Here is an 18,213-nt window from a genome sequence, read left to right as displayed (position 1 = left end):
GCTAAAGCTGGTGGCTTTCAAAGAACTCTTCATAAGAAGTTTGCTTACAAATGGTCAAGCCGTACAGAGTTTAAGCACCAGACTTTTCTACAGTTGAGAATAGCAAGATTAGGGACAGCTTCTGTTTGAAACAATCTGAATAACCTACTAGGGGCTGAGTCTTTAATGTGGCAGACCCTGCCCTGTCGACAGAGGTTCAGCACAGTAATCCCTGGTTTATAGACACTCAGACTGGCCTTTCAAACCTGAGATTCTTTGCCAACTAGGCCTGGGTGATATATCAATATATCACCCAGGACCGGTATGAGGAACAGACCGCGATGTTGGCTTCACTCAGCAATGTATCGCTGGTGAAACTGCCACTGCTCCTGAGTCCCTCTGCTAGCAATGTCTTCTAGCAGTTCCTTCCTCCAGTGGCAGTGCTAGAACTGTCTCGCGGGCAGAGGCCAATGCAGCTTGTTTTATCAACATTGCAGTATACTGCCCAACTGCGATGTTTGGCTGGCGATACACTGTGATGTTGCCCAGCCCTACTGCCAACCACTGCTTTTACTATAATGCTATGTTTTAAGGTTGTATACTGCCTTGTGATCTCTTATATGAAAATGTGGTTTATAAATATTTCAGTAAATAAAGTAGGCATATTATAAAGTACCTATATTCCTCAATTTACTTCTACTGCCAGTTAAAAAAAGCTACAGTCCAAAGTACAGTAGTATCTCTAGTTGCGGACATGATCCGTTCCGGGGTGCCATTCACACCCCGAAAAGTCCACAACTAAAGCGGTGCTTCTGCGCAAGTGCGATAGAGCGCTTCTGTGCACACGTGCGGGGCAAAACCCAGAAGTATACACTACCAGGTTTGCCACGTTCGCAAGCCAAAAAGATGCAACATGAACCTAACGCAACATGAGGTATGACTATATGCCCTCCCTGTGTCCTTTAACAAAAGGGTTACAAAAAATAGAAGACACCAGTTCAGTGAGCTACTTTGCATAATACATCATCTAATCGGTGACTTGCAATCCAAAACAATAAGTGTGTCTCACTAACTTTGGCTATTCAAAATGATGTACACACAGCATTCCACAGTATGTGCTCCAATGGTGGTGTAGATGCACTGCCTGACTTCATTCTTTTCAAAGCAGCCTCTTCCCAAATCAGTTGCTTGTAATGGCAACAGCTACTGGTATATTCACAAACCTTCACTTTGCACCCCATACTCTAACTGGAAAGAGTTACACTAACAGCAGTTAATTTTTTCAGAAGACACCACAACAGAATTGTATGGAGTAGTACAATTATGTGATAAGTGTGGTTCACACACTCCAATTCTATGCTATGGGTTTGAGGTTACCGTACTTTAAAAAAATATTAAAATCTATTTTGATGGATCTCAAATTCTACTACATGAAATGCATTAATTCTTGAGTAACAGTGAAGATACTTTTTGCTATTAAGGAAACTAGACAATTATGCAACTATTCTAGCTGTCAGTAACTAATGTAGATTCAGAAATCGAAAGCACCCCACATTTAATTAAGGGAACATATGAAATTCTCTCCTTGCTGAAATGTCACAAATCCATAATTTTATCTCATTCCTCTTTCCTGTTAAAATTATTTTACTAAGAGAACAGACTGTGACATGAACAATTCTCACAAGGACAATTATAGCTATTCCAGTTCTATTGTACTGTTAGCTCAACTTCTAACTTCAAAACCACACAATGCATTCACCATTCTATCTGAACCTGGGATCTTTGAAATTGAAGCACAGTAGTATTAATCCAGCTTTCACTTACAAGGCTCCCTGCATTCACCATTTTCAACAAGCAAATCTATTTTTTTGCACGGATGACTTCCTGCTAATCCAGACAAGTTTATCTGGGTCTCTGAATATGTTCAGAACCATGATGTTTCAACCTCTTTGGTACTGCTTTGAAGGGGGGAAAGTGTAGGTCACATCACTATGTGTGATTTTGGAAGAGTATGTTCCAAAATTTCAAGCAGAATAGTGATCATTTTGCAATAGATTAAAAAAGGAGCAGGGGAAATTAGCACAAACGTGGATGTCTTTCAATATATTATTTACAACATTGTATGGCTAGCATGCACGGGGTAACACCTCCGAAAATTTGCCATATTATAGAAGATTAGTCTCTTTAGCCATCATTGGGGGACTCGTGCATATATCTAACTCCTTGCTTTGCAAATTCTTCCTGCTCCTGTACCACACATTTCTAAACATTAGGGTTTTTTTAAAAAAAATCACACATACCAGAAAAAGTCAAAACAGGCTGACAGAATAATCCAGCATTTATGGAACATGAAGAATATACTGCAGCTCTTTAATTAAACATTAATATGACAAAAGTGAAATTAGAAAGCGCTGTCTGCTGGATTTGTCTTCTTTCATTACATACCATTCTCAAAGATAAACACAACACCTTGAAGGCATTGTTCAAGCTTTAAATCAAGAGAAAAATGACTGAATGGGTACGTGGGACTGCCTTTGAAGATGATTCAGAAGCTGCAGCTAATGCAGTATGGTGCAGTCTGTCTCCCTACAGCAAAGGCAGCCAATGTGGTGCTCTCCAGATGTTGACTGACTATAACGGACCATTGGCCATGCTGGCCGCGGCTGATGGCAGTTGCAGTCCACAACTTTTGGCCAACACCAGGTGTTGTCCGCTTGCTTTCAATCCTAATCCAAATAGCTGGTGGTCACCTCTAAAGATGCAAATGATCCAGGTCCTTGTACTCTAAGGAGTACCTTCTAACATATGTATCTCACCATGTGGTGTAGTGGTTAAGAGCGGTGGACTCGTAATCTGGTGAACAGGGTTCGCGTCCCCGCTCCTCTACATGCAGCTGCTGGGTGACCTTGGGCCAGTCACACTTATCTGAAGTCTCTCACTCACCTCACAGAGTGTTTGTTGTGGGGGAGGAAGGGAAAAGGAGATTGTTAGCCACTTTGAGACTCCTCAGGGTAGTGATAAAGTGGGGTATCAAATCCAAACTCCTCCTCTTCTTCATGCTCATAAAATTGTGAGATGACGTCCTACTCTGCCCCACCCTTCACAGCAGTGAAGAACGGGCTTTCTTCACAGTGATCTCATGCTATGCAATGGTCTCCCTAGCTGAGTACATCGGAGCCCCTCATGGATTTCATTGCACACAAATCCAGCAGGGAAGGCAGCATAAGAAAGGCCCTTCTCCTTTCCAGCACAACTCACATTAAAATACTTTATGCATAATTAAAATTATGTGAAATCACCAGGAATTCAACAAGGCATTTTTTTGTTATTGTGCACTGCAATGTTTGTTACTATGCTATGTATTTTTGTGTTTTTATATTGTAGACTGCCTTGTGATCCTTGGCAGAAGGGTAGTATAGTATGAGGCACTTTCCTACCTTCCCTCCCAGTCTCTCCACCTTCGGCTTTGTTTGCTGCTGATCTGCTTTGAAAAGTTCAAAGAGTTCAGTACTTTTCAATGTGGGGAACAGACTCCCATGAGATATGACGGACTATTCTCCTTTGGAGGTTTTTAAGGAAAGGTTGGATGACCATCTGTCATGGATGCTTTAGATGAGATTCCTGCATTGCAGGGGGTTGGACTAGATAAGCCTTAAAGGTAAAGGTAAAGGGACCCCTGACCATTAGGTCCAGTTGTGACCGACTCTGGGGGTGCGGCGCTCATCTCGCTTTATTGGCCGAGGGAGCCGGCGTACAGCTTCCGGGTCATGTGGCCAGCATGACTAAGCTGCTTCTGGCAAACCAGAGCAGCGCACAGAAACGCCGTTTACCTTCCCGCCAGAGCGGTCCCTATTTATCTACTTGCATTTTGAGGTGCTTTCGAACTGCTAGGTTGGTAGGAGCAGGGACCGAGCAACGGGAGCTCAACCCATCACGGGGATTCGAACCGCCAACCTTCTGATCGGCAAGTCCTAGGCTCTGTGGTTTAACCCACAGCGCAACCCACGTCCCTGTAGATAAGCCTTGGGTCCCTTTAAACTCTAAGGTTCTTTGATTCTAATGTAGACCTCTGAAGATGGGCAGGGAGGGGAGAAGAGAAGAATGCAAAAGCTTTGCAGGTGGCTAAGAGATATTCACGAGCACAACAGAACCTACGAGTGCCACTTGTGCACCAGGCGATGAACTAGAGGACGGCCTTTTCCCAGCACAAAGCTATCATTGGAAAAATGAGGCTGCATTATAGTTTAGACAACCGAAGAAGAGAAGCAGGGAATCCCATATACCCACTTCTATGCTTGCAAAGCCAAGAGAGTACTTCAGTGCAAATCCTTATTTCTGGCAGAGATTAGTGCAAACATACAGTAGAGCCATAGAATTGGAAGGTATGACGAAAGTCATCTAGTCCGACCCCCTGTGATGCAGCAGCCTTTTTACCAACGTGGGGGTTGAACCCATGACCCTGAGATTAAGAGTCTCACGCTCTACCAATTGAGCTATCCCATGTTAACTACTATTGCCTGAACTTTTATTTCAAACCATTTAGTCCACAATAAATGCAATGTGTCTCTTCCTCTACCCATCCAACACCTTCGAAAAGACTGACCATATACTCTTTTCACTCTCCCAGAAGCCCCAACCTGCAAATCACAAAAGATGCTTAGCTCATTTTATCTATTTGTTAATTAGGAAAATGAAAGAAGGGGGGTGTTTTGTTTTTTGAGATCCTCCAGCTGCCCCAAGGAATAAGAGGTTCCACACTCCTCAATCTGAGAAGAGGTTTAGGAAGCCCTATCACAGACATCAAAATTTATCTTGATTTCTCTTTTCATGTGAGCCACTCTCATTGGTCTAATCATGACTTCTTGACCCTTGCACTCAGGAAAACTGTATCTGCCCCTTTTGAGCATTCCTTTTTTGCAAGATCAACATCTTTGCAACTAGAACTGTCATTTGAAACCAGGCTGCTTGATTCTTGTTTGGTCTCCATATCTGAGGTGTGCAAGCATTTTTTTTAATGATATAATCACTAGAACAGGAATGAGCTTTTTTTCCTTTTCTTTACAAGAAATGCACCCTCTTGGAGGTAATCTCTTTGCAGGGAGTGGGGTTGTATGCTGCCACTGAGAGTGGGGCCAGAACCACCCCCACACTGTTTTTCTCTTAAAATGATCATCACTCCTCCCTGTTTCTCTCCCTCCTTTTTTCTCTCCTGAATTTTCAAGACACAGAGAGAAAGAACAGTGTGGGCGGTGATAATCTTAAGAGAGAAAGGAAGTGCGGGCTGGTGACAATCTTAACTTTGCTTTCTTGCTACTTGCAGAGGACCACAGATTGCCCACCATTGCTCAAGAATATTACACAACGTAATGTTATTTTATTAATGAATTATGGCAGAGAAAGAAATATATAGTATTGGTTTTAGCCTTCAAACAAAAGCTATTGTTTAGTACATTGTAGAGAACTATTATTATTATTATTATTATTATTATTATTATTATTATTATTATTATTTATTGCTAAAATAATTCAACATTAATAAACATACAAACATACATTTCATACAACATACCTACATACCTACAACATACCTACACTCAGTCCTACAGATAATTCCCATCACCATCCACCACCCCTCACCCTTTGTGTTAGACTTCCAATCTACTCAATTGCAATTTCTTTCTACTTCTATTACTTTCTTTCACACACCTTTAACCTAATTTCATATTTCTTTTTCTATTGCACATTGTTATCCATCTTATTTAGTATTCCAATATTTGAAACGAAACTTGTTTATTCTAATAGGAGTTCTGATTTTTCGATATAGTTTTGCAAGTATCTTTTAAACACCTTCCAGTCCCTGTCTGCCTTCTCTTTTGAGATCCTTCCAATTTCTCCCATTGTTTTGAATATATTGTAGTACTCCAATAATTTGGCAAGCCACTCTATCTTTGTTGGTACAGTACCACTTTTCCAATTTTTCACAATCAATAGCCTTGCGGCTACTGTTGCGTATAAATATAAGGTCTTGTCTTCTTCCTTTAGGCTTCCTGGTACTATTCCCAATAAAAAACCTTCTGGTGTTTTCCTAAATGAATATCTGAACATTTTTTTCATTTCGTTATATACTGTTCCCCAAAATTGTTTGATGTTTAAAGGTATCATAGTACCTTTTCCAGTGTTGCATCGCCAGCAGACATTGCTACAATTTTTATTCATTTTTGCTATTCTTTCAGGTGTTAAATACCATCTGTGTTGCATTTTGAGATAATTTTCTTTCAATATATAACACATAGTGAATTTCATATCTTCCTTCCACAATTTTCCCCATTGTTCAAACATAATATTTTTCCCAATATCTTGTGCCCATTTGATCATTGATGCTTTAACCAATTCATCCTTTGTTTCCCACTCTAAGATCAAATTATACAATTTAGATATATTTTTTTATTTTTCTTGTATTAAGTATTTATCGAATTTTGATATTTCTTTTTCAAATCCTAACTTTTTGTCTTTCGCTAATCTGTACTTAATTTGAATATATTGAAACCAATCACTAATATGAGCTTTAATTTCTGTATAATCCTTTAATTCCAATTCTCCGTTTTCTTCCTTTAATACCATTTTATAGGTAGCCCAGTTTTCTTTCATATTTAATTTTTTCACTGCGACAATTTCTGCTGGCGATGCCCACCAAGGAGTTTTCGGTTCTAGGATTCTTTTATATTTCTCCCATATTTTATATATAGACTTTCTAACTATATGCCCTAGGAAGCCTTTATGCACTTTGACTTTTTCATCTATTAGATAGGCATGCCATCCAAATCTCGTCTCTACTCCCTCTAAATCCAATACATCCGAGTCATCTAATTTGATCCATTCTTTTAGCCAGGTCAGACCCACCGCATCATGATATAACTCCATGTCAGGGAGGCCAAATCCTCCTCTCTCCTTCTTATCTATCATTATTTTGTGTTTTATTCTTGTTTTTTCCCCTGACCACACGAATTTAGCCAAATCTCTTTTCCACTTATTAAAACATTTATCTCCTCCTAGTATTGGGATACTTTGAAATAAAAACATCATCCTTGGTAATATGTTCATCTTTATTACTGATATTTTCCCTAGTAAGGAAAGATTTAATTTCCCCCATATTTGCAAATCATTTTTTATTTCATTCCATGTTTTCCCATAATTCTCTTTACTTAAATCTATAGTGTTTGATGTTAAATTTATTCCAAGATACTCTTGACACATCTACTTGCTTAAGAGTTTACCGTATCTATTTTCAGGGGTGCCCAAAGTTTTGGGGCCTAGGAGAACATTTTAAAAGCTAAGAAAATGTCATGGGCACTGCACAATACCCATTACATAGAAGAAAATCTGGAATGACTCAGAACTGGGCCCTCCTACAGGCAAAGCACCTATACTACAACTTCTTGTCAAACACCTGATGCAGCATGTAATAGCATAGTAGGAGCAACAAAAGGGGTACATTGGAAATGTTTTCTAAGTTCAACACATTTCAAGTCAGTCAATTTTTCATGGATACTACAAAGGCTGTATAGAAAGTAAGAATTTGAAAAACGTATTATAAAAACTTTAAAATGTATTGACATTAAAATAATGTGTAGAATAACACAGCCTCAGAATTTATTTTAATCTACTTTTGCAAACAATGCCAGAGTTTGGAAAAGTCTACCAAACATATTATTTCTACATAGACACCAGGTCCTGCCCATGGACAGCTACAATTCTAGGAGGGATTTTCTGTGTGTGTGTGTGTGTGTGTGCGCGCGCGCGTACACACACACACAATGTATCTATATAGCTCTATACGCATACATATATATAAGCAAACAGGACAACCAAACAAAACAGATGTAATGACTACATTCACATGTCACAGCAAACAATAGCTAATGCTTAACTGTAAATGTGCAGGAAGCTCCCGATTTATCCTTCTGGTAGCACAAGTGAAAGCAACAATGACATGTGGCTTAGCGTCTAGCCAAACTAGAAGTTATGGTTTGTTTCACTCCAAGCAAGCCACACATGAAGCCAAACAATGCTCTTCCCAAAATGTGCAAATAGGGCCATTCTTGAGAAAAACAGGGTGACAGTCAACTCAGTTTTTCTAAAGTAGATCCATTGAAATTAATCAAACTTAAGTAAATTGAATAAATTTCAGTGTATCTAAGTAAAATTTAACTGAAAAGTATCCAAAGCTACTATGTGGAATCTTAATCAATGCACTGCAACAAAAAGAATTATTCCAAATTGCTCTCTGATTAGTATCATGAATATAACAATCTTAAAATGGGAAGGTATTCTTCTCTATTACGATGATGAAGTACACTAAAAAAGCTAAAAAAAACTTGCATTACTTAATCAGAATCATACAACCTAAACAATTGCAACACTGCTCATAATAAATCTTCTTTACTATGAATTAACCATTGCAAATCAGACTTCTGCCTCTATACAAGTTTCAGAATCGGAAGCAAACATTTGTGTTTTGCAATTTAAATCCAAGGGTTGTCTGCTTCCTAAAAAGTATGTACCTTTCCTGTTGGACACAGGATTGAACTACTTATGTACATTTCTTGGCTGTTCATTCCCTTTTGGCAGTGAAAATTTATAGCTGATGCTTACAAGATAAATTATTAGATTGTGTAGGAAACAACCACCACCAAATTGCTGAACACTGTTCAAAACGAGCACCAGAGGAAACATTGCAGGATTTTACCTATACAAAAGATGTTGGAGCAGTTAGTAGACTACAGTGGGGGTAAAAGAAAGGGCTGAGATAAGCAAGAGCAGGAAGACTAAAAAGAGTCCTCACTCTCACAACCTAAAAACAGCTATATGATTTCATGAATAATTATATTGCCATAGATGTAAGAGTCCCATGTGCTTTAGACACACACAGGCATGACAAAGAGATGGACAGGATTATGCAGCTAGATACTGGACAATGTAAAAGGGCTTGGATCTTGTATAAGATTCCACATAGTAGCTATGGATACTTTTCAGTTAAATTTTACTTAGATACACTGAAATTTATTCAATTTACTTAAGTTTGATTTGGGCAACTGGTTCTCCAAAACTGCTTCTGGGAAGACTGCCAACTTCCTTCTCTCAAGTGGTTGACTGCTGAACTTTGGAAGAATGATGCAGCTATGGCAGAGGGAGAGAAGCAAGGAAAAGGTTGAGTCTTTTGCTTCTCTCCTGATCTGCTAGTTCAACCAGCAGCATTGCTCAAGACCTGCCATTAATTAAGACAGACAAGAAAAGCACATCTGTAGGGGAGGTGAGAGATCCGTGTGAGGGTTTCCTTGTTTTTCACAAGGGTAGCAAAAGGAATTGCTGAGAGGATGAAGTAGAGACCAGATCTTAACAGCCCAGCCTAATAACCATTCTCAGTTTTATTTCATGCCCAGTCCTGGTCCATACTAGCATTTCACTTCTCAGAAGGACTTTGGAATTGCGATGCATAGTACAGAGAAAATGATGACACAGTGTGTGGCAGCTAAGAAAAGACAAATTCCATATTAAGGTGTCTGAAGAAGTGTGCATGCACATGAAAGTGCATACCAATAACAAACTTAGTTGGTCTCTAAGGTGCTAATGGAATTTTTTTTTGTTTCCATATTAAGGATCATTACAAAAGGAATTGAAAGCAAACTGCCAATATGATGTCTATATACTACCTCATGGATCAGAAGCACTATGCCTCTGAATATCAATTGCTGGGGAACACAAACAAGAGCTATTGCAATCATCATAGGGTTATTGTTGTTTTAATGGTCTTTAATCTCATGGAATTGGAGGTTACTGTGAAGCATAGATTGAAGTGGAAACAGGAGGAAGCAATTTATAGAAGCCTAGCCTGTTCTACTACAACAGAATAAGCTTAAAGTTTCACATACATGAGAAAGCATTAATAAAGACAGCCTAAATGGATCCTAGCCAGATGTCAAGAATATTGTACAACAGGGCTGTCTCACCTTCTGCCATCCAGATGTAGCTGGACTCCAGCTTCTATTGGCACCAGCCAGCACAGCAATTAGTCAGGGGTGTTGGGAGCTGGAGCTGAGCAACACCTACAGGGTCACAGGTCAGCCATCTCTGCTGTACAGAATGAAGCAGGTAAGCTCCCCTTATGTATAAAGGGAGTGGAATCACACCTAGCATTAAAGCCTAGCATAACCAGAATATCAATGGTATTAGCTTAGTTCCTTAAAATCGAGCAGAGCAAATATTAGACTGGGATCCAATCAATTGAAAAGACAAGTACTGTAATGTTTTCAAGTCCCTCCACTGCAAGGTGCCTAACTGGGCAATGGTGGTTTTGCCACTCAGACTCTGAGTAGGGGCAAGGGAAACCCATAAACAAAGTTTATAAACAAAGTTTATTCACAGCAAAAGTTTGAAATATGGGTCAGACCAAGATGCAGCAGCGCAAAAATATGACACACTACATTTTAGAGATCGCTTTCCCGTTAAGGAATACCAAATAGGCCACCCTTACCCTCTCAGTCGAAACACCCAAGTATTTTTGAGCCTTAAGTTTGTAAACCCCATGTCCCTTCTCCGCCTTAAGAGTTCTCCTAAAGCTTTAAAGTTTAAAGGAACAGGCAGGCTTCCAAGAGGCGAGAACTCGTCGGCCAGCACTCTCCCTCCACGGCGAGCAAGCTCTCCCTGTTGACTTTCTGCCCGTCCTGCATAGAAGTCAGAGGAATTCTTCTAGAAAAACTGGCGCCAACCCTCGTGCGCCAACGAGAAACCTTCGCGGCATAGGTGACGCCCGGGGAGAATCTGCCCGGCTCGGAGCAGGATGAAATGACTTCACCTCGGGGCGAGAGAGGGAGAGCGAGTGTCAGCACCGCAGCCGCCGCTTCTGGGCGACCTCCTCGGACCACGTACGGGCGAGGAGGCAGCGCTTCCTTGCCCCCACCCGCCCCGGGGCCCCAGGCGGGCGACTCCGGAGCAGCTCCTACCTTGACAGCCACCGCCGGGGCCGAGTCCACGACAGGCAGCAGCGCTTGCTGGGCCGGGGCAGACGAGGCGAGGTGCAGCACCGCATCCTCGTCGGCGACGGGAGCCGCCGAGTGGCCGGGCCTGCCCTCCGCTTCCGAGTCGGAATCGGAGTCCGAGACGCCGTACGAAGCGAGCGCGGCTATGGCGGCCGACATCTTAGCAGAACGGAAGTGGACCATCGGCAGGAGGGAGGAGCCACGAGGAGCACCCGGCGGGTCCTGGCAGCTGTACAAAACAGCTCCCTTTCCCTGTCGGGAATAACGCGCTGGCTCCGCGACTTTGCCCAGTTTTAAATCGCAAAATTGTTTTTAGAAAATTGCTCCAATTTTAAAAGCATCCGTCAAGAAGTCTTCGCCGTAGGTATCATTCATTCCAAGATTGGTTTTAAGATTACATGGCGTAGGACTTCCAGCAAGTATACAAATCCCAGCATGCAACCGACATGCCGACCCAGAGCCAAACATGAAAGCTTTTTCGTCGCTGAACTGGGCTGTATAAAGCGGCTCCCTGATGCACATTTATTTGGGAGAACGCTTCAGTAGGACTTCCGAGTAAATAAGCAGAGGTGCGGCAGCTGCAAGTATGTGAGAAGGAATGTTATGGCCTGCCATAAAATGGCTGAAGAGACGCAGTGCCCCATCGTTCCCCCTTCCACAAATATTCTGTGACACTTAACACTTCAGTGCTGTATTTCCCACCACCAGTAAACAAAGCTTGTTTTCTCAAGTAGCCCCAGAAGAAGTACGAAGTAATATGATTTAACATTCATGAAGCCCTAGGTTGCAACTCCACCACCTACCCAGAAGTAAGCCCCACTGAATTGGACTTCTGAGTAGAAATCCTATTGAAATCAGTGGGACTTGCTCCCTAGAAATGGCGCATAGGATTGCGCTGCCAAGAGCCATGCAAGTTGTTTAAAAGGCTACATGTCCATTACGAGGACAAACTACGTATCGAGCAATGCATTGGCTCATTCTTGCGGCACTCAGGAGGAACCACTGCATACCAACAACCATGCGGTGTCATTTGTTTTATTATCCTGTAGCCTGCAAAGCACTTGATTTCACATTGTATTAATAAGTAGGGTGTTTTAAAGCAAACAACAAGCTCTATATGCATGTTTACTTTTAAGTAAGCCCCACTGAAATGCAGCGCAATCATAACCACAGCTACTCAGAAGACCAATTCTTACTTCCCCGGTAAGTTGGGCTCTTGGCCCTGGGTTAGTCCCAGGTTAAGGCGGCAGGCGGCAATCCTCTACTCACCTGCAGGTAGATTCCACGGAACTCAATGAGGCTTATTTCTGAATCGTGCATTTTAGGTGTATTATAGCCTAATCCCACGCATGCTTATTCAGAAGCAGGTCCCATTAATTTCCATAATTTACTTTTTACGTAAGTGTGCTTAGTTCACTTGCAGCCTTACTAGATAGTTAAGCCCCACTGAATTTAGTAAGACTGTCTTTCGATAAACATCCGCAAACTGCAATCCAATCCTATTTATGTTTACTCAGAAATCCGTCAGGATAAGATTGGCTCCTGAGAGTAATAGGACTGCAACCTCACTTCCTTTGGGCATCCTAGCCTAGAGACGTCCCATAAGCTTTAAGAAAACTTCAGTGATAAATGTTCCAGAGCCTGCGCTATCAAGTACTGGCTCCTCAGCACTTTTCGCTTCCAGTCAAACACGTCTCAAAAGGAAAATGGAGGCGGACACAAAATATATAGGATGACCCTGGGCCATGAAAAATATTTCTCTCGAATAAGCAGGGCTAAATGCTGGAAAGATTTCGTATATGTGCATCGGAACATCCTCCAGCTCCACCTCCCTTCATTCTGATTGGCTGTGACAAGCCGGCTTGAGTAAACGCCGCAATAATTCTGGTGCCTCCTCCATCATCCTCCCCCCGTCAAGAGAACAAAAGTAGCCTGTACCACCCGACATCGTGCTGGGGGGTGGCGAGGCAGGGGAGCCGGATGATGGTGGTGTCTCCCGACTCCCTTTCCAATGTGTGTCAAGGGATCTGTCGAGGACGCCAGTCAGGTGGTTGCGTAAACAACACCTCCACCTCCCCCCACCCCTTTACCATCCTCCACCCCCGTTCCAGGAGAGAGTGCTGGAGCCGGCGGAGAAGCCCCGCCTTCGACACACACACACACATACACACGCGCGCGCGCCGCTGCGTGTCTATTGTGAAGCTTTGTGCGGGGGAAGCTCCGCGTTTTCTCTCCTTCGCAGTTTCTCTCTACCGGCCCCTTCTCCCCCCCCCCCCGCCCTCTCTCTCACGGATCATCCCTGCCTCCTTCTCCCCCCCCCCCGAATTCTCACGAGCGCCTGTCCGCGAGGGGGGCGGCTATTGAGAGTTCGAACTTCAAACCCAAACGGACCCGGTTGGCACGAGCCCAACAGACACAGAAAGGGGAGGGGTTGAGCGGCGGCGGCGGCGGCGGTGTGAAGATGTGAAGAGAAGGACGGTGCTGCTGGCTATTGCTGTGAGAACGGGCAGAGAGAGACGGTGAGTGCCCTGCTGCGGCCCCGCATTCACTGCAGTGCCCCCCCATTTTCCCCCTCCTCATTCCCGCCGCCGCCGCTTCTCTCTCCGACCCCCATCTTCCCCGGTTTTCCAGAGTGGAGGGAGAGACTTCACCTCACCGATTCCAACCCGGAGAAGGGAGGGAGCCTCCCACCTTGTGCTGCTTGCCGCCGCCTCTGCGCGGCTTACGGAGGGGAGACGCAGGCGAGTGGGTCAGGGTCTTGCAGCCTCTTCTCCCTCCCCCCTCCCTTCCTCAGGTTGGGGTATGCAGGAGCTTCCGGTCGCCTTGCGCTCCTCGCCCCCCCCCCACGATGAGAGATTGGAGTTGTGGTCTCTGAAAGAAAAGGGGGGGCGAGGCGAGTCTGCTTCGGAAATCCTCCTCAAAAGGGACTGATCGTGAGGTTGGTTACTCACCGTCCCTCTGTTTGAGCTGTTTCCACTCCTGTGTACGTATCTATTATTCTAAAATAAAAGAACAGCCTTTTTAAAAAATCCGCCCCCCCCCCGTTTCCTAACTCATCCCACCCCATCTGTCCAAATTCCAACTTCTATCTTGTAAGATGCAAACTTGTTACTTTCTTTTTCCTGACCCATCAACCCACATTTTGACTAAGCAGTCGTTAGAAGTACGAGGGCCCCTTCTCGCCCCCCCACCTTACCTTTGAGAGTGAAGTAGGAATCTTAATCTGCATTAGTGGTTCTGAATACCAAACCAGCAGATGGTATTTATTCTTGGCTAATTAACAGAGAGCAAAAGCCTGTGATCTAGTGTAATAAGGTTTCAGTGAAAAATGGAGGAGGGGACTGGGAAATACCCTTTTAATTAATTTATTTTATTATTGTGTTTCTTTCCAAATTTGGGGGCTATTTTACTCTGGCTTTAGCCCCAACATAGCTGCTGTTCAGCACATTGCTTATTTTATTCATGATCATCTTACATTTGTATCATGCTTTTCTTCCATCCTGTATTCAGGGCAGTGTACATGTGATTTCCAAGTGATCATCCATCCTGGAACTGACCAGACATTAGACCTGTTCAGTTTAGGAACATAGGAAACTGCCTTATATTGAGTCAAACCATTGATCCATCTAGATCAGTAGCAATCTTCTCCAATGACTCACTGCCGCTCTCCAGGATTTCAGGCAGGGTTCTACCAGTCCTACCTGGAGAGGGTGGGGATTGAACCTGGGAAATCCTGCATACAAAGCAAATGCTGTACTACTGAGCTATGGCCTTTGCCTTAGCTTCAGCAAGGTGGCAGCCTCATGTTCTTTAGATCATATAATATGAATATTGTTCTTCATATTTGCCAGACTGCTGCTATAAAGTGCAGTAAAATATTAGGGAAGTTTTTAATGTGTGATGTTTTACTGTGGTTTTATAATTTGCTGGAAGCCTCCCAGGATGGCTGGGGCAACCCAATCATATGTGTGGCATTAATAATAATAATAATAATAATAATAATAATAATAATACTGTATACAGCTAGTATAACTGAAGTGGGCAAGAAAGTAATATAGGATGGGATGAAGAGTTGTAATGCTTTTCTTCTGGACATGTAAAAGTAAGAAAGGACCTCTCTTTCTCTCTAGATGTGGTATAATAGGTGGTGCTATGAGAGATCATAACTACTTCGTAAATTTTTGCCTATATGTCTTAAATCTAGCTAGAGACCTTAACTGCCTGGTAGTAGTCAAAGCATACACATGCTTCCCAAATGTATAAAATCTATTGCAAGCAAGCAAAGTAGATGTGCTTAGGGTATAACAATGCAAAAATGGTAGTAATCTAAAATGGTCTAAATGCCTAATTTTAAATGAAACAGCTTATAGTGATAGATCTAAATCAGTTCTTTCAACTCTTTTAGCTGTTAATTTCTGGCATTTTACATAATTTTGTACTAGTTTGAAATTAAAAATAGTGCAAATATGAGGTATTGAATTTGACATTTTATTTTGAGTGCTTTTAAATAATTCATGTATATAAGAACTTTTGAAAGCCAGTGCTGGACAATAAGGTGATAGAGGTATCTCATAAGTTTTTTAATCTATAAAGCATAAAATATTTATATGAAAATAGGATCCCTAGTAATATTTTGTTACATTTCTAGGCTTTTTCTAATCTTTTGCAGAGTCTGAGAATTGCAGAGACTAAGTGTCTGTGATGCTCTTATTTTAAAGAATTTGAAATGTGATCTGCCAATATTGGATCTTGCATAATGTACTTCAGTTGCATTGAATTGCTTCTTCCTGTAAATTAGGTTTTAAAATTTAAAACTTTGTCTGGAAATAGATGTCTCAAACTGTGTATTAAAAAAAGAGAAAGCATTTCTCAAGGGCCTATTTGCAAAAAAATTCACTGATACTACCTTTGGATCATTATACTGCAGATGTTCCATCATATGTGAAGCAAATGTAAAAATAAAGCTAAATCTAGACATTCTATAATAGATGATAAAAACCTGATTGTAGGTATGGTCAACTTAATAATAACAACAGCAAATATATGTCTATATTAGCACCCTACTGGCTTTAGGTAATAATGTAACAGATTTCTTTTGAACATAACAATGCACATACAGAGGTCTCTTGTTTATGAATACCAGTGTTCAAAAATATCATGCTCGGAATGTATCTTTGAAAACATTGGTCAGATACCCCATTCAGAAAACTATTTTGTTGAAGGCTCTATTGCTTTTATCCAGCAGCACTGGGCATGAGATATATAATTAAGTTGAAATGTGTGAATACAGTAGTGCACTGTTCTGCAGTAGCATGCATTTGCTGTAAAGGCTTTCAAATATCTGTTTCTAGTTTTACCATCAGTGAGGTGCAGTGTGTGTGTGTGTGTGTGTGTGTTTTCAGAGTGAGTCTATGAACAACATAACCAGCATTTGTATAAAACCGAGGGAAATAGATATATGTGAAGGTAGCCTTGTCTGATTTAGAATGAGTCAATACAAGAGGAATATTTAGAACAGTTCAGTTAGAAAAGGTGCTCTTGTTACCATTCTTGTCTCAGGAAGTGTTATTTGCTTTGGACAAGCAAATGTGTGGATTTTTAAAATGCTAGTTGTCATCTAGTATATTATTTTACAAGCTTGAAACTTCCAAAGGTTATGTCCAGTGGCGGCTGATAATAGAGGATGTGGCATATAAACTGATTGAAGGTGAATGGTAAAAGGAGGATCAGAAGCATTGTAAGTGGTTAATACTGTAAATCATTTGAAAGCACAGTGTTTCTGCTAACCATATGAAGCTAAATTATCCTACATAAGTGAATCCAATTTTCTTTTTAAGCTGCCCTGGGAGGGCTTTGCAGCATATATGTAGTTTAAATAAACAAATTGAATTTGAATACCGACTGGCATATGTTGGTGTTCATTCCTAAGGGTTCTTCTTTAATTATCTTTTAGATGCCTAATGTAGTTGCCAGTTCTTGACTTGGTCACAGAAGATAATACCCAACTAAGTCACTTTTGTAGGGCCCCCATTGAAATCACTGGATTTCAAGGAATCCATTCTGGAATATGTACACAAATATTACACACCCACACTCACACACCAATTATATTTGGCAATAGGTTTTTTCCTCCCCATTCAGTGGGATGCAGAACTTTTAAGCATACAATATGCATGGAAAGAAATGGACATCTCATTGCAATTTGTTTTATACTGTGGAGTGAAATGCACTGGTATAAGATTTTGGAAGAAAATTGGGGCATGATGATGAAAACCTGATAGAATGGTTTGAGGAAGGCTGATCTCTGTGTTTTGTTTGTGACAAGCTGGAGGTAATAAGAGTGCAGTGCCTGTTAATTTATTCTTCTAAATCACATTTATGCATTGTGTACAGTCTTTTCTATACATTTCCCCCTATTTTGTACATCTTGGGTATAGATTCCATTTCCCCCATATATTAAATCTGACCAGCCTGTTGGTTTGACATTATCTACTGGCACGTCAAACTCCAACATGAGAATCTGCAGATGAGAAAGACTTTTCTAGGCTTCTTGCTTGCTATAAAGTTTTAAAAATGGAAAACAGACTAGATTACTGTAAAACATTACCACTAACTTTAGTTGTTTTATATAATGACTACCTGCCAAAGAATAGCATTGTGTTATACCAGGGGCATGGAACCTCCAGCCATGGGTCAGACATGGCTCCCCAGCCCTGCCTATTTGGCCTATCAGACCAGTTTGGAAGAGCCATGCCCACCACCCATCACCTTTCTCTTGGAGGGAGAAGCAGTTTTCATTGAATGGGAAACCACCGCTGTTTGAAAGCCCTTTTGCAGACAGCCCTGCACTGCTCCTTGAATTCCTGGTTTTCTGAGGTTTGTAGAGCAGTGCAGGGCTGTTTGCAAAAGGTCTTTCAAGCAGCCCAAGTCCTGGCAATGGGGGCTTCAAGGCACAGCATCACTTGACATCATAGTGATGTCAGGTGATTCACTTTGCAGTTGAGTGTGGCACATTTAATTAACATATCTAATTAATATCCCACGACCAAACCAAAGTCTTAATACATATGGTAAAATCAACTGAAATTTTAGGGCTTAGGTATGATCTGAGATTTATGTGTATATATATTTTTTAAATAATTATGCATTCCATTTTGTACCAGCACTTTAACCAGAATTCCTCTGGAATAATTTTGTT

The 18,213-nt window shown here is 41.6% G+C and overlaps 2 protein-coding genes across 8 annotated transcripts in view; one reads left to right on the top strand and one right to left on the bottom strand.

Annotated features, from left to right (window-relative positions):
* The window catches only part of CDC40 (cell division cycle 40), an 88,863-nt gene that overhangs the window by 26,971 nt on the left and 43,679 nt on the right, over window positions 1-18,213 (bottom strand). The window contains exons 1-2 of one of the 6 annotated variants that reach the window (XM_083608567.1): window positions 10,980-11,196; window positions 9,987-10,110 (exon numbers count right to left, since the gene is read on the bottom strand). The exons of 1 other annotated variant lie outside the window; for it this stretch is intronic. Coding sequence is in view for 2 of the 5 variants with exons in the window: in XM_083608563.1 (XP_083464689.1) it covers window positions 10,980-11,174 (195 nt within the window). In the remaining 3 variants the exon portion in view is untranslated. Of the gene's footprint in view, window positions 1-9,986; window positions 10,111-10,979; window positions 11,197-12,284; window positions 12,782-13,671; window positions 13,817-18,213 lie in introns of those variants that run through there. 4 more of the 6 variants (XM_083608566.1, XM_083608568.1, XM_083608565.1 and 1 more) reach the window with 4 other exon arrangements.
* WASF1 (WASP family member 1) overlaps window positions 12,978-18,213 on the top strand; it is a 44,757-nt gene continuing 39,521 nt past the window's right edge. Inside the window, exon 1 of one of the 2 annotated variants that reach the window (XM_083608574.1) lies at window positions 12,978-13,534. The gene's annotated coding sequence lies outside the window, so the exon portion shown is untranslated. The remainder of the gene's footprint in view (window positions 13,535-18,213) is intronic. The other variant, XM_083608573.1, reaches the window with a different exon arrangement.

Source organism: Podarcis filfolensis, assembly GCF_964270895.1.
Source record: "Podarcis filfolensis genome assembly, chromosome: 3".
Classification (NCBI taxonomy): Eukaryota; Metazoa; Chordata; class Lepidosauria; order Squamata; family Lacertidae; genus Podarcis; species Podarcis filfolensis.
Note: the sequence above shows the minus strand (reverse complement) of the source record. Positions and strands in the feature narration are given on the sequence as shown.